This window comes from Nerophis ophidion, linkage group LG04 (genome assembly GCF_033978795.1).
Source record: "Nerophis ophidion isolate RoL-2023_Sa linkage group LG04, RoL_Noph_v1.0, whole genome shotgun sequence".
Classification (NCBI taxonomy): Eukaryota; Metazoa; Chordata; class Actinopteri; order Syngnathiformes; family Syngnathidae; genus Nerophis; species Nerophis ophidion.
In genome coordinates, this window is record NC_084614.1 from 82,891,190 (window position 1) to 82,908,654 (window position 17,465).

Genomic DNA, 17,465 nt, shown 5'->3' on the forward strand with positions numbered 1-17,465 from the left:
CACGTTTGTCCCTTTAGAGCAGGGGTCACCAATAAGGACATGATGAGTCGCCCGCTGGCCTGTTCTAAAAATAGCTCAAATAGCAGCACTTACCAGTGAGCTGCCTCAATTTTTAAAAATAAATAAAAATAATAATAATAAAAAAATAGCTCAAATAGCAGCACTTACCAGTGAGCTGCCTCAATTTAAAAAAATAAAAAAATAAAAATAATAAAAATAGCTCAAATAGCAGCACTTACCAGTGAGCTGCCTCAATTTTTTAAAATAAATAAAAATAATAATAATAAAAAAATAGCTCAAATAGCAGCACTTACCAGTGAGCTGCCTCAATTTTTAAAAATAAATAAAAAAAATGATAAGAAGAAAATAGCTCAAATAGCAGCACTTACCAGTGAGCTACCTCAATTTAAAAAAAAATAATAATAATAATAAAAAAAATAGCTCAAATAGCAGCACTTACCAGTGAGCTGCTTCAATTTTTAAAAATAAATTAAAAAAAATAATAAATAGCTCAAATAGCAGCACTTACCAGTGAGCTGCTTCAATTTTTAAAAACAAATAAAAATAATAATAATAAAAAATAGCTCAAATAGCACCACTTACCAGTGAGCTACCTCAATTTTCAAAAATAAATTTTAAAAAAATAATAAAAAAAATAGCTCAATATCAGCACTTACCAGTGAGCTACCTCAATTTTTTTAAAAAAATAAAAAAAATAATAATAAAAACTAGCTCAAATAGCAGCACTTACCAGTGAGCTACATCAATTTTTAAAAATAAATTAAAAAAAATAATAATAAAAAATAGCTCAAATAGCAGCACTTACCAGTGAGCTGCCTCAATTTTTAAAACTGTATTTATTTACTAGCAAGCTGGTCTCGCTTTGCTGGACATTTTTAATTCTAAGAGAGATAAAACTCAAATAGAATTTGAAAATCCCAAAAAATATTTGAAAGACTTGGTCTTCACTTGTTTGAATACATTTTGCTTCTTATAACTTTCAGAAAGACAATTTTAGAGAAAAAATACAACCTTAAAAATGATTTTAGGATTTTTAAACACATATACCTTTTTACCTTTTAAAATCCTTCCTCTTCTTTCCTGACAATTTAAATCAATGTTCAAGTATTTATTTTTATAGTAAAGAATAATAAATCAATTTTAATTTAATTCTTCATTTTAGCTTCTGTTTTTCCACGAAGAAAATTTGTGAAATATTTCTTCAAACTTATTATGATTAAAATTCCCAAAAAATATTCTAGCAAATCTAGAAAATCTGTAGAATCAAATTTAAATCTTATTTCAAAGTCTTTTGAATTTCTTTTAAAAAAATTGTGTTCTGGAAAATATAGAACAGGGGTCTCAAACTCTGGGTGAGACCGGGCCGCGAGAAAATAAAATATTGTAGTGTCCCGGAAGAGTTAGTGCTGCAAGGGATTCTGGGTATTGGTTCTGTCGTGCTCATGTTGTGTTACGGTGCGGATGTTCTCCCGAATTGTGTTGTTTGGTGTGGGTTCACAGTGTGGCGCATATTTGTAACAGTGTTAAAGTTGTTTATACGGCCACCCTCAGTGTGACCTGTATGGCTGCTGACCAAGTATGCCTTGCATTCACAAAGCCGTAGATATTATGTGATTGGGCCGGCACGCAAAGGCCTGTCCTTTAAGGTTTATTGGGGCTCTCTGCGTCCGTGTACCACTCCGTACCGCGACATTTTAAAAAGTCATAAATTTTAATTTTTAAAACTAATACCGATAATTTCCAATATTACATTTTAAAGCATTTATCGGACATCTCTACAAATAACAGTTTGAATTGGTCCAGGTTATCGGGGACTGTTATTACCGACGGACAGGTGTCGCGGTGTGACTATAGCCGGGCACGTAAGAAAACCCTGGTCTCCATGGCAACGTCTCTGTCGAGTTCACTCATTTGCTGCTTATCCACTAATGCAGGGGGAGGCAAAACAGAACGATGAAAGAGCCATTTTGGAGCCAAATAAAAACGCTGTCAAGTGACATTCATATAAAACTTGCAGGCCGCACTAAAATTAGACTTTCATATTAAGGTGGGGGCCGCAAAATAATGTCTCGCAGGCCGGAATTGGCCCCCGGTCCACGTGTCTGAGACCCCTGATCTAGAAGAAATAATGATTTGTCTTTGTTAGAAATATAGCTTGGTCCAATTTGTTATATATTTTAACAAAATGCAGATTGGATTTTAACACATTTAAAACATGTCAGAAAAATTCTAAAATTAATTTTAATCAGGAAAAATGACTAATGATGTTCCATAAAATTATTTTTTAAATTTTTTCAAAAAGATTCGAATTAGTTAGTTTTCCTCTTCTTTTTTTCGGTTGAATGTTGAATTTTAAAGAGTCAAAATATATTTATAAAAATATTTATCCGTTCATGTATAAATATTTATTGGGAGAAATAATTAAGATGATCAGTGTTTCCACAAAGATAAATATCAGTAATTATTAATAATAACATAGAGTTAAAGGTAGATTGAGCAAATTGGCTATTTCTGGCAATTTATTGAAGTGTGTATCAAACTGGGAGCCCTTGGCATGAATCAGTACCCAAGAAGTAGCTCTTGCTTTCAAAAAGGTTGCTGACTCCTGCTTTAAACCAACAAATCATGGCTTTTGATACTTGAAAGCATCTTAAAAGTATGTTAACTTGTCCTATGGTAGCATGCTAACCTTAGCATGCTGACATTTGTTAGCTAATCCTATGTAACATTTTATCGCATTTCATCCGTTTAAACCTATAAATCATGGATTTTGATACTTGAAACCATCTTAAAAGTATGTTAACTTGTCCTATGGTTGCATTGTAACTTAAGCATGCTAACATTTTAGCTCATTTCATTCATTTAAACCTAAAAATCAAGACTTTTGATACTTGAAACCATCTTAAAAGTATGTTAACTTGTCTTATGGCAGCATTTTATTGCATTTCATTCGTTTAAAGCTACAAATCAAGGTTTTTGAGACTTGAAACCATCTTAAAAGTATTTTAACGTGTCCTATGGTAGCATGCTAACTTTAGCATGCTAACATTTTAGCTCATTTCAGTCATTTAAACCGACGAATCATGGCTTTTGATATTTGAAACCATCTTAAAAGTATGTTAACTTGTCCTATGGTTGCATTGTAACTTAAGCATGCTAACATTTTAGCTAATTTCATTCATTTAAACCGACAAATCATGGCTTTTGATACTTGAAACCGTCTTAAAAGTATGTTAACTTGTCCTATGGTAACATGCTAACCTTAGCATGCTAATATTTTATCTCATTTCATTCATTTAAACCTACAAATCAAGTCTTTTGATACTTGAAACCATCCTAAAAGTATGTTAACTTTTCCTATGGTTGCATCGTAACTTAAGCATGCTAACATTTTAGCTCATTTCGTTCATTTAAACCAACAAATCAAGGCTTTTGATACTTGAAACCATCTTAAAAGTATGTTAACTTGTCCTATGGTAGCATTGTAACTTAAGCATGCTAACATTTTAGCTCATTTCGTTCATTTAAACCAACAAATCATGGCTTTTGATACTTGAAACCATCTTATAAGTATGTTAACTAATCCTATGGTAGCATTTTATCACATTTCATTCGTTTAAACCTACAAATCATGGCTTTTGATACTTGAAACCATCTTAAAAGTATGTTAACTTGTCCTATGGTAGAATTCTAACCTTAGCATGCTGACATTTGAGCCCATTTCCTTCATTTAAACCGACAAATCATGGCTTTTGATACTTGAAACTGTCTTAAAAGTACGTTAACATGTCGAATGGTAGCATTCTAACTTTAGCATGCTAACATTTTAAGTTAGTACCTACAAATTTAATACTTGAAACCATGTCCTATGGTAGCATTTTATCTCATTGCATTCATTTAAACCTATAAATCTTGGCTTTTGATACTTGAAACCATCTTAAAAGTATAACTTGTCAAATTGTAGAATTCTAACCTCAGCATGCTAACATTTTAGCTCATTGCATTCATTTAAACCTATAAATCTTGGCTTTTGATACTTGAAACCATCTTAAAAGTATGTTAACTTTTCCTATGGTAGCATGCTAACATTTTAGCTAATTTCATTCATTTAAACCAACAAATCATGGCTTTTGATACTTAAAACCGTCTTAAAAGTATGTTAACTTGTCTCATGGTTGCATTGTAACTTAAGCATGCTAACATTTTAGCTCATTTCGTTCATTTAAATCAACAAATCTTGGCTTTTGATACTTGAAACCATCTTAAAAGTATGTTAACGTGCCCTATGGTTGCATTGTAACTTAAGCATGCGAACATTTTAGCTCATTTCGTTCATTTAAATCAACAAATCTTGGCTTTTGATACTTGAAACCATCTTAAAAGTATGTTAACTTTTCCTATGGTAGCATGCTAACATTTTACCTAATTTCATTCATTTAAACCAACAAATCATGGCTTTTGATACTTAAAACCGTCTTAAAAGTATGTTAACTTGTCCCATGGTTGCATTGTAACTTAAGCATGCTAACATTTTAGCTCATTTCGTTCATTTAAACCTACAAATCATGGCTTTTGATACTTGAAACCATCTTAAAAGTATGTTAACTTGTCCTATGGTAGAATTCTAACCTTAGCATGCTGACATTTGAGCCCATTTCCTTCATTTAAACCTACAAATCATGGCTTTTGATACTTGAAATCATCTTATAAGTATGTTAACTAATCCTATGGTAGCATTTTATCACATTTCATTTGTTTAAACCTACAAATCATGGCTTTTGATACTTGAAACCATCTTAAAAGTATGTTAACTTGTCCTATGGTTGCATTGTAACTTTAGCATGCTGACATTTGAGCCCATTTCCTTCATTTAAACCGACAAATCATGTCTTTTGATACTTGAAACCATCTTAAAAGTATGTTAACTTGTCCTATGGTTGCATTGTAACTTTAGCATGCTGACATTTGAGCCCATTTCCTTCATTTAAACCGACAAATCATGTCTTTTGATACTTGAAACTGTCTTAAAAGTATGTTAACATGTCGAATGGTAGCATTCTAACTTTAGCATGCTAACACTTTAAGTTAGTACCTACAAATTTAATACTTGAAACCATGTCCTATGGTAGCATTTTATCTCATTGCATTCATTTAAACCTATAAATCTTGGCTTTTGATACTTGAAACCATCTTAAAAGTATAACTTGTCAAATTGTAGAATTCTAACCTCAGCATGCTAACATTTTAGCTCATTTCCTTCATTTAAACCTACAAATCATGGCTTTTGATACTTGAAACCATCTTAAAAGTATGTTAACTTGTCCTATGGTTGCATGTTAACCTTAGCATGCTAATATTTTATCTCATTTCCTTTATTTAAACCTATAAATCAAGTCTTTTGATACTTGAAACTATCTTAAAAGTATGTTAACTTGTCCTATGGTAACATGTTAACCTTAGCATGCTAATATTTTATCTCATTTCATTCATTTAAACCTACAAATCAAGACTTTTGATACTTGAAACCATCTTAAAAGTATGTTAACTTGTCTTATGGCAGCATTTTATTGCATTTAATTTGTTTAAACCTACAAATCAAGGTTTTTGATATTTGAAACCATCTTAAAAGTGTGTTAACGTGCCCTATGGTTGCATTGTAACTTAAGCATGCGAACATTTTAGCTCATTTCGTTCATTTAAATCAACAAATCTTGGCTTTTGATACTTGAAACCATCTTAAAAGTATGTTAACTTTTCCTATGGTAGCATGCTAACATTTTAGCTAATTTCATTAATTTAAACCAACAAATCATGGCTTTTGATTCTTAAAACCGTCTTAAAAGTATGTTAACTTGTCCCATGGTTGCATCGTAACTTAAGCATGCTAACATTTTAGCTCATTTCGTTCATTTAAACCAACAAATCATGGCTTTTGATACTTGAAATCATCTTATAAGTATGTTAACTAATCCTATGGTAGCATTTTATCACATTTCATTCGTTTAAACCTATAAATCATAGCTTTTGATACTTGAAACCATCTTAAAAGTATGTTAACTTGTCCTATGGTAGAATTCTAACCTTAGCATGCTGACATTTGAGCCCATTTCCTTCATTTAAACCGACAAATCATGGCTTTTGATACTTGAAACTGTCTTAAAAGTATGTTAACTTGTCCTATGGTTGCATTGTATCTTAAGCATGCTAACATTTTAGCTCATTTCGTTCATTTAAATCAACAAATCTTGGCTTTTGATACTTGAAACCATCTTAAAAGTATGTTAACTTTTCCTATGGTAGCATGCTAACTTTAGCATGCTAACATTTTAGCTAATTTCATTCATTTAAACCTACAAATCAAGGCTTTTGATACTTAAAAGCATCTTAAAGTATGTGAACTTGTCCTATTGTAGCATGCTAACTTTAGCATGCAAACATTTTAGCTCATTTCATTCATTTAAACCAACAAATCATGGCTTTTAATACTTGAAACCATCTTAAAAGTATGTTAACTTGTCGAATGGTAACATGTTAAAATTAGCATGCTAACCTTTTAAGCTTCCGTTTTATCTAATTTAATTTGTTTAAACCTACAAATCAAGGCTTTTGTTACTTGAAACCATCTTAAAAGCTTGTTGAATGGTAGCATGTTAACATTAGCATGCTAATATTTTAAGTTAGTACCTACAAATCAAGGCTTTTGATACTTAAAACCATGTCCTATGGTAGCATTTTATCTCATTTCATTCATTTAAACCTATAAATCAATCCTTTTCATACTTGAAACCATCTTAAAAGTATGTTAACTTGTCTTATGGTAGCATGATAACTTTAGCATGCTAACATTTTAAGTTAGTACCTACAAATTTGATACTTGAAACCGTGTCCTATGGTAGCATTTTATCTCATTTCATTCGTTTAAACCTATAAATCTTGGCTTTTGATACTTGAAACCATCTTAAAAGTATAACTTGTCAAATGGTAGAATTCTAACCTTAGCATGCTGACATTTTAGCTCATTTCCTTTTCATTTAAACTGACAAATCATGGCTTTTGGTACTTGAAACCATCTTAAAAGTATGTTAACTTGTCCTATGGTTGCATCGTAACTTAAGCATGCTAACATTTTAGCTCATTTCCTTCATTTAAACCGACAAATAATGGCTTTTGATACTTGAAACCGTCTTAAAAGTATGTTAACTTGTCCTATGGTAACATGTTAACCTTAGCATGCTAATATTTTATCTCATTTTGTTCATTTAAACCTACAAATCATGGCTTTTGATACGTGAAACCATCCTAAAAGTATGTTATCTCTTCCTATGGTAGCATGCTAACATTTTAGCTAATTTCCTTCATTTAAACCGACAAATCATGGCTTTTGATACTTGAAACCGTCTTAAAAGTATGTTAACTTGTCCTATGGTAACATGTTAACCTTAGCATGCTAATATTTTATCTCATTTCATTCATTTAAACCAACAAATCAAGTCTTTTGATACTTGAAACCATCTTAAAAGTATGTTAACTAGTCCTATGGTAGCATTTTATCGTAATTCATTCATTTAAACCTATAAATCTTGGCTTTTGATACTTGAAACCATCTTATATAGCTCGGTTGGTAGAGTGGCCGTGCCAGCAACTTGAGGGTTGCAGGTTCGATCCCCGCTTCCGCCCCCTTAGTCACTGCCGTTGTGTCCTTGGGCAAGACACTTTACCCACCTGCTCCCAGTGCCACCCACACTGCTTTAAATGTAACTTAGATATTGGGTTTCACTATGTAAAGCGCTTTGAGTCACTAGAGAAAAAGCGCTATATAAATATCACTCACTTCACTTAAAAGTATGTTAACTTCTCGAATGGTAATATGTTAAAATTAGCATGCTAACCTTTTAAGCTACCATTTTATCTCATTTAATTTGTTTAAACCTAAAAATCATGGCTTTTGATACTTGAAACTATCTTGAAAGTTTGTTAACTTGTCGAATGGTAGCATGTTAACATTAGCTTGCTAACATTTTAAGTTAGTACCTACAAATCATGGCTTTTGATACTTAAAACCATGTCCTATGGTAGCATTTCATTTGTTTAAACCTACAAATTATGGCTTTTGATACTTGAAAGCATCTTAAAAGTATGTTAACTTGTCCTATGGTAGAATTCTAACCTTAGCATGCTAACATTTTAGCTAATTTCCTTCATTTAAACCGACAAATCATGGCTTTTGATACTTGAAAGCATCTTAAAAGTATGTTAACTTGTCCTATGGTAGAATTCTAACCTTAGCATGCTAACATTTTAGCTAATTTCCTTCATTTAAACCGACAAATCATGGCTTTTGATACTTGAAAGCATCTTAAAAGTATGTTAACTTGTCCTATGGTAGAATTCTAACCTTAGCATGCTAACATTTTAGCTAATTTCCTTCATTTAAACCGACAAATCATGGCTTTTGATACTTGAAACCATCCTAAAAGTATGTTTACTTTTCCTATGGTTGCATCGTAACTTAAGCATGCTAACATTTTAGCTCATTTCGTTCATTTAAACCGACAAATCAAGGCTTTTGATACCTGAAACCATCTTAATAGTATGTTAACTTGTCCTATGGTACCATGCTAACATTTTAGCTAATTTCATTCATTTAAACCGACAAATCAAGTCTTTTGATACTTGAAACTATCTTAAAAGTATGTTAACTTGTCCTATGGTAACATGTTAACCTTAGCATGCTAATATTTTATCTCATTTCATTCATTTAAACCTACAAATCAAGTCTTTTGATACTTGAAACTATCTTAAAAGTATGTTAAATAGTCCTATGGTAGCATTTTATCGTAATTCATTAATTTAAACCTATAAATCCTGGCTTTTGATACTTGAAACCATCTTAAAAGTATGTTAACTTCTCGAATGGTAATGTGTTAAAATTAGCATGCTAACCTTTTAAGCTACCATTTTATCTCATTAAATTTGTTTAAACCTAAAAATCATGGCTTTTGATACTTGAAACCATCTTAAAAGTTTGTTAACTTGTCGAAAGGTAGCATGTTAACATTAGCTTGCTAACATTTTAAGTTAGTACCTACAAATCATGGCTTTTGATACTTAAAACCATGTCCTATGGTAGCATTTCATTCATTTAAACCTACAAATCATGGCTTTTGATACTTGAAAGCATCTTAAAAGTATGTTAACTTGTCTTATGGTAGAATTCTAACCTTAGCATGCTAACATTTTAGCTAATTTCCTTAATTTTAAACCGACAAATCATGGCTTTTGATACTTGAAACCATCCTAAAAGTATGTTATCTATTCCTATGGTAGCATGCTAACTTTAGCATGCTAACATTTTAGCTCATTTCATTCATTTAAACCGACAAATCATGGCTTTTGATACTTGAAACCGTCTTAAAAGTATGTTATCTTTTCCTATGGTAGCATGCTAACTTTAGCATGGTAACATTTTAGCTCATTTCATTCATTTAAACCAACAAATCATGGCTTTTGATACTTGAAACCGTCTTAAAAGTATGTTATCTTTTCCTATGGTAGCATGCTAACTTTAGCATGGTAACATTTTAGCTCATTTCATTCATTTAAACCAACAAATCATGGCTTTTGATACTTGAAACCGTCTTAAAAGTATGTTATCTTTTCCTATGGTAGCATGCTAACTTTAGCATGGTAACATTTTAGCTCATTTCATTCATTTAAACCAACAAATCATGGCTTTTGATACTTAAAACCGTCTTAAAAGTATGTTGACTTGTCTTATGGTAGAATGTTAACCTTAGCATGCTAATATTTTATCTCATTTCATTCATTTAAACCTACAAATCAAGTCTTTTGATACTTGAAACCATCTTAAAAGTATGTTAACTAGTCCTATGGTAGCATTTTATCGTAATTCATTCATTTAAACCTATAAATCTTGGCTTTTGATACTTGAAACCATCTTATACAGCTCAGTTGGTAGAGTGGCCGTGCCAGCAACTTGAGGGTTGCAGGTTCGATCCCCGCTTCCGCCACCTTAGCCACTGCCGTTGTGTCCTTGGGCAAGACACTTTACCCACCTGCTCCCAGTGCCACCCACACTGCTTTAAATGTAACTTAGATATTGGGTTTCACTATGTAAAGCGCTTTGAGTCACTAGAGAAAAAGCGCTATATAAATATCACTCACTTCACTTAAAAGTATGTTAACTTCTCGAATGGTAATATGTTAAAATTAGCATGCTAACCTTTTAAGCTACCATTTTATCTCATTTAATTTGTTTAAACCTAAAAATCATGGCTTTTGATACTTGAAACTATCTTGAAAGTTTGTTAACTTGTCGAATGGTAGCATGTTAACATTAGCTTGCTAACATTTTAAGTTAGTACCTACAAATCATGGCTTTTGATACTTAAAACCATGTCCTATGGTAGAATTTCATTTGTTTAAACCTACAAATCATGGCTTTTGATACTTGAAAGCATCTTAAAAGTATGTTAACTTGTCCTATGGTAGCATGCTAACTTTAGCATGCTAACATTTTAGCTAATTTCATTCATTTAAACCGACAAATCAAGTCTTTTGATACTTGAAACTATCTTAAAAGTATGTTAACTTGTCCTATGGTAACATGTTAACCTTAGCATGCTAATATTTTATCTCATTTCATTCATTTAAACCTACAAATCAAGTCTTTTGATACTTGAAACTATCTTAAAAGTATGTTAAATAGTCCTATGGTAGCATTTTATCGTAATTTATTCATTTAAACCTATAAATCTTGGCTTTTGATAGTTGAAACCATCTTAAAAGTATGTTAACTTGTCTAATGGTTACATGTTAAAATTAGCATGCTAACCTTTTAAGCTACCATTTTATCTAATTTAATTTGTTTAAACCTGTAAATCTTGGCTTTTGATACTTGAAACCATCTTAAAAGTTTGTTAACTTGTCGAATGGTAGCATGTTAACATTAGCTTGCTAACATTTTAAGTTAGTACCTACAAATCATGGCTTTTGATACTTGAAACCATGTCCTATGGTAGCATTTTATCTCATTTCATTTGTTTAAACCTACAAATCAAGGCTTTTGATACTTAAAAGCATCTTAAAAGTATGTAAACTTTTCCTATGGTAGCATGATAACTTTAGCATGCTAACATTTTAGCTCATTTCATTCATTTAAACCGACAAATCAAGGCTTTTGATACTTGAAAGCATCTTAAAAGTATGTTAACTTGTCCTATGGTAGAATTCTAACCTTAGCATGCTAACATTTTAGCTCATTTCGTTCATTTAAACCAACAAATCATGGCTTTTAATACTTGAAACCATCTTAATAGTATGTTAACTTGTCCTATGGTAGCATGCTAACATTTTAGCTAATTTAATTCATTTAACCCGACAAATCAAGTCTTTTGATACTTGAAACTATTTTAAAAGTATGTTAAATAGTCCTATGGTAGCATTTTATCGTAATTTATTCATTTAAACCTATAAATCTTGGCTTTTGATAGTTGAAACCATCTTAAAAGTATGTTAACTTGTCTAATGGTTACATGTTAAAATTAGCATGCTAACCTTTTAAGCTACCATTTTATCTAATTTAATTTGTTTAAACCTGTAAATCTTGGCTTTTGATACTTGAAACCATCTTAAAAGTTTGTTAACTTGTCGAATGGTAGCATGTTAACATTAGCTTGCTAACATTTTAAGTTAGTACCTACAAATCATGGCTTTTGATACTTGAAACCATGTCCTATGGTAGCATTTTATCTCATTTCATTTGTTTAAACCTACAAATCAAGGCTTTTGATACTTAAAAGCATCTTAAAAGTATGTTAACTTTTCCTATGGTAGCATGATAACTTTAGCATGCTAACATTTTAGCTCATTTCATTCATTTAAACCGACAAATCAAGGCTTTTGATACTTGAAACCATCCTAAAAGTATGTTATCTTTTCCTATGGTAGCATGCTAACTTTAGCATGGTAACATTTTAGCTCATTTCATTCATTTAAACCAACAAATCATGGCTTTTGATACTTGAAACCGTCTTAAAAGTATGTTAACTTTTCCTATGGTAGCATGCTAACTTTAGCATGGTAACATTTTAGCTCATTTCATTCATTTAAACCAACAAATCATGGCTTTTGATACTTGAAACCGTCTTAAAAGTATGTTATCTTTTCCTATGGTAGCATGCTAACTTTAGCATGGTAACATTTTAGCTCATTTCATTCATTTAAACCAACAAATCATGGCTTTTGATACTTGAAACCATCTTAAAAGTATGTTAACTTGTCCTATGGTTGTATGTTAACCTTAGCATGCTAATATTTTATCTCATTTAATTTATTTAAACCTACAAATCAAGTCTTTTGATACTTGAAACCATCTTAAAAGTATGTTAACTTGTCCTATGGTAGCATGCTAACTTTAGCATGCTAACATTTTAGCTCATTTCATTCATTTAAACCGACAAATCAAGTCTTTTGATACTTGAAACTATCTTAAAAGTATGTTAACTTGTGCTATGGTAGCATTTTATCGTAATTTATTCATTTAAACCTACAAATCTTGGCTTTTGATACTTGAAACCATCTTAAAAGTATGTTAACTTGTGCTATGGTAGCATGCTAACTTAGAAATGCTAACATTTGAAGCTGTAAATCACAAGTGTCTCAAAGGGCTGTTGAAGTCCTGGAGGGACGGCCTAAGGTCCAAACCTGCCGGGCTCCAAGCCTGGGAGAGCCGAAACGCTGCCGTCTCGTCTGTGGATGCTGAACATGGCGCCGGGCTGGGGCTTCTGGGTAAAGGTCAGCACGTCGTTGGCGTCCCGGTCCGTGGCGTGGATGCGACCGATCAGGCCGCCCTGGAAGGTGTCGGTCGCCGTGACGACCATGACCTCCAAGGACGAGGCGGCGGGTTTGTACTGACTGTTGCCGAGCACGCGCAGGAAGATCCAGGAGGACGACGCCAGAGGAGGTCTGCCGGAGTCCCGGGCCTGGGAGGGCGCAAGGAGACAGGAAGTCACTCCGCTCACGGCGAGGAGACAAACAGTGCGGGTATCACACCTGCACTTCCAGGGTGAACTCCCTCGGGGACTCGGGCCCGAAGACGCCATCGGACCTGAGCGTTCCGGTTTGGTCCAAAGTGAAGAACCCGCCCTCGTTTCCGGCAAGCAGGCGGAACTGGAAGGGGGGGCCGTTCCTGGGGGAGTCTTTGTCGCTGACGGACAGCTGCAGGAGGACGCTGCCGGGGGGCTGGCTCAGCTGCGGGGTGGACAGGTGGGCGTCACCTCCGTCCTGCAGCGACCCGGGCTCTCCGACCCTTACCTGGACCACGGCGGTGGAGTTGGGGGGCGTGAAGACGGGCGCGTTGTCGTTGATGTCGGCCACGTCCACGTTGACGCTGACGCTGGAGGACATGGCGGGGGAGCCGCTGTCGAAGGCTTGCACGGACAGGGTGTACCGTGACACCTGGGCAGGGGGAGGGGGAGGGGCCAGATCAGCACAGGTGTACAACTGTCTTTACAATAATATTATACAAAGTGGTCCATGAAGTGGCCTGCCTAAACATTTATTTTTGGAAAATGTACGTAGTCAGTCACAAATATTCATACAATATTTATTTCATCCGCCACTTTATTTACGTGGTGCGCTACATTATTTAAGGTGGCCCACCACGTCTTTTAATGTGGTCCGCTACATTATTTAAGGTGGCCTACCACGCCTTTTAATGTGGTGCGCTACATTATTTAATGTGGCCTACCACGTCTTTTAACGTGGTGCGCTACATTATTTAATGTGGCCCACCACGTCTTTTAATGTGGTCCGCTACATTATTTAATGTGGCCTACCACGTCTTTTAACGTGGTGCGCTACATTATTTAATGTGGCCTACCACGTCTTTTAACGTGGTGCGCTACATTATTTAAGGTGGCCCACCACGTCTTTTAATGTGGTCCGCTACATTATTTAAGGTGGCCTACCACGTCTTTTAATGTGGTGCGCTACATTATTTAAGGTGGCCCACCACGTCTTTTAATGTGGTCCGCTACATTATTTAATGTGGCCTACCACGTCTTTTAATGTGGTGCGCTACATTATTTAAGGTGGCCTACCACGTCTTTTAATGTGGTGCGCTACATTATTTAAGGTGGCCCACCACATCTTTTAATGTGGTCCGCTACATTATTTAAGGTGGCCTACCACGTCTTTTAATGTGGTGCGCTACATTATTTAAGGTGGCCCACCACGTCTTTTAATGTGGTCCGCTACATTATTTAAGGTGGCCTACCACGTCTTTTAATGTAGTGCGCTACATTATTTAAGGTGGCCCACCACGTCTTTTAATGTGGTCCGCTACATTATTTAAGGTGGCCTACCACGCCTTTTAATGTGGTGCGCTACATTATTTAAGGTGGCCTACCACGTCTTTTAACGTGGTGCGCTACATTATTTAAGGTGGCCCACCACGTCTTTTAATGTGGTCCGCTACATTATTTAAGGTGGCCTACCACGTCTTTTAATGTGGTGCGCTACATTATTTAAGGTGGCCCACCACGTCTTTTAATGTGGTCCGCTACATTATTTAATGTGGCCTACCACGTCTTTTAATGTGGTGCGCTACATTATTTAAGGTGGCCTACCACGTCTTTTAATGTGGTGCGCTACATTATTTAAGGTGGCCCACCACGTCTTTTAATGTGGTCCGCTACATTATTTAAGGTGGCCTACCACGTCTTTTAATGTAGTGCGCTACATTATTTAATGTGGCTCGTCACATCATTTTATGTGGTCCGCTAATTAATTAAAGTGGCCCACCACATCATTTAACATGGTCCACTACATTATTTAAAGTGGCCCGCCAAATCATTTTATGTGGTCCGCTATACATTATTTATTTGGTCCATCACATTATTTATGATGTCCACCACATTACTTAACATGGTCCACTACATTATTTAAGGTGGCCCACCACATCATTTTATGTGGTGCGCTACATTATTTAACGTGGCCCGCCAAATCATTTTATGTGGTCCGCTATACATTATTTATTTGGTCCATCACATTATTTATGATGTCCACCACATTACTTAACATGGTCCACTACATTATTTAAGGTGGCCCGCCAAATCATTTTATGTGGTCCGCTATACATTATTTATTCGGTCCATCACATTATTTATGATGTCCACCACATTACTTAACATGGTCCACTACATTATTTAAGGTGGCCCACCACATCATTTAATGTGGTCCGCTACATTATTTAAAGTGGCCCGCCAAATCATTTTATGTGGTCCGCTATACATTATTTATTTGGTCCATCACATTATTTATGATGTCCACCACATTACTTAACATGGTCCACTACATTATTTAAGGTGGCCCACCACATCATTTTATGTGGTGCGCTACATTATTTAATGTGGCCCGCCAAATCATTTTATGTGGTCCGCTATACATTATTTATTTGGTCCATCACATTATTTATGATGTCCACCACATTACTTAACATGGTCCACTACATTATTTAATGTGGCCCGCCAAATCATTTTATGTGGTGCGCTACATTATTTATTTGGTCCATCACATTATTTATGATGTCCACCACATTACTTAACATGGTCCACTACATTATTTAAGGTGGCCCACCACATCATTTTATGTGGTGCGCTACATTATTTAAGGTGGCCCGCCAAATCATTTTATGTGGTCCGCTATACGTTATTTAATTGGTTGGTCTGTCACATTATTTTTGACGTCCACCACATCATTTTATGTGGTCTGCTACATTATTTAAAGTGGCTCGTCACATCATTTTATGTGGTCTGCTACATTATTTAAAGTGGCTCGTCACATCATTTTATGTGGTCCGCTATATGTTATTTATTTGGTCTGTCACATTAATTATGATGTCCACCACATTACTTAATGTGGTCCACTACATTATTTAATGTGGCCCACCATGTCTCTGACATTCTTAACGGAAGTTACAAACAGTTTTGTCTGTGTTTTATTTGTAGGGGGCACTAGAGCGCAATTTTGAGTTTTGGGGTTTGTTTGTTTTTTAATAGATGTCAATTTTCGCCAGTCCTGATGTGTGTGTTAAATTTGGTGAGTTTTGAAGCATGTTAAAGTGGTCAAATTAGAGCTCAAAGAGGCAGAAATGACATTTTTTAGGTAAGTTTCGTTTTGAAGGAGTGTTTGCCAACTTCTTGTTGATTTTTGCTGAAGGATGTCAGTGTGTGAAATGTAGGTCTAAGTGAGACCTACATAGAAGTTTTTGTTTCATGTCTACAACATTCCTAACGGAAGTTACAAGCAGTTTTGTCTGTGTTTTCATCCTAGGAATAGTTTTATCTGTGTTTTATTCCTAGGGGGCGCTAGAGCGCAATTTTAAGTTTTGGGGTTTGGTTTTCTATTAGTTTGCAATTTTCGCCAGTCCTGATGTGTGTGTTAAATTTGGTGAGTTTTGAAGCATGTTAAAGTGGTCAAATTAGAGCTCAAAGAGGCAGAAATGACATTTTTTAGGTAAGTTTTGTTTTGAAGGGGTGTTTGCCAACTTCCTGTGGATTTTTGCTGAAGGATGTCACTTTATGAAATCTAGGTCTAAGTCAGACCTACATAGAGGCTTTTCTTTCATGTCTCTACGACATTCCTAACGGAAGTTACAAGCAGTTTTGTCTGTTTTGTTCCTAGGAGCAGTTTTGTCTGTTTTTTATTCCTAGGGGGCGCTAGAGCGCAATTTTGAGTTTTGGGGTGTTTTTTTTTTGTTTTTTTTATTAGATGGCAATTTTCCCCAGTCCTGATGTGTGTTAAATTTGGTGAGTTTTGAACAATTTTAAGGGGGTCAAATTACAGCTCAAAAAGGCAAAAATGACATTTTTCGGGAAACTTTTGTTTTGAAGGAGTGTTTGCCAACTTCTTGTTGATTTTTGCCAAAGGATATCAGTGTATGAAATGTAGGTCTAAGTCAGACCTACATAGAAGTTTTTGTTTCATGTCTCTACAACATTCCTAACGGAAGTTACAAGCAGTTTTGTCTGTGTTTTCATCCTAGGAATAGTTTTATCTGTGTTTTATTCCTAGGGGGCGCTAGAGCGCAATTTTAAGTTTTTGGGTTTGGTTTTTTATTAGTTTGCAATTTTTGCCAGTCCTGATGTTTGTGTTAAATTTGGTGAGTTTTGAAGCATGTTAAAGTGGTCAAATTATAGCTCAAAGAGGCAGAAATGACATTTTTTAGGTATGTTTTGTTTTGAAGGGGTGTTTGCCAACTTCCTGTGGATTTTTGCTGAAGGATGTCATTTTATGAAATCTAGGTCTAAGTCAGACCTACATAGAGGTTTTTGTTTCATGTCTCTACAACATTCCTAACGGAAGTTACAAGCAGTTTTGTCTGTGTTTTCTTCCTAGGAGCAGTTTTATCTGTGTTTTAT

At 34.7% G+C, this 17,465-nt stretch overlaps 1 protein-coding gene across 1 annotated transcript in view; it reads right to left on the bottom strand.

Annotated features, from left to right (window-relative positions):
- Window positions 1-17,465, bottom strand: part of LOC133550485 (protocadherin Fat 3-like) — a 187,683-nt gene that overhangs the window by 68,211 nt on the left and 102,007 nt on the right. Inside the window, exons 31-33 of the mRNA XM_061896465.1 lie at window positions 13,357-13,500; window positions 13,096-13,293; window positions 12,748-13,025 (exon numbers count right to left, since the gene is read on the bottom strand). Of these exons, the coding sequence (XP_061752449.1) occupies window positions 12,748-13,025; window positions 13,096-13,293; window positions 13,357-13,500 (620 nt within the window). The remainder of the gene's footprint in view (window positions 1-12,747; window positions 13,026-13,095; window positions 13,294-13,356; window positions 13,501-17,465) is intronic.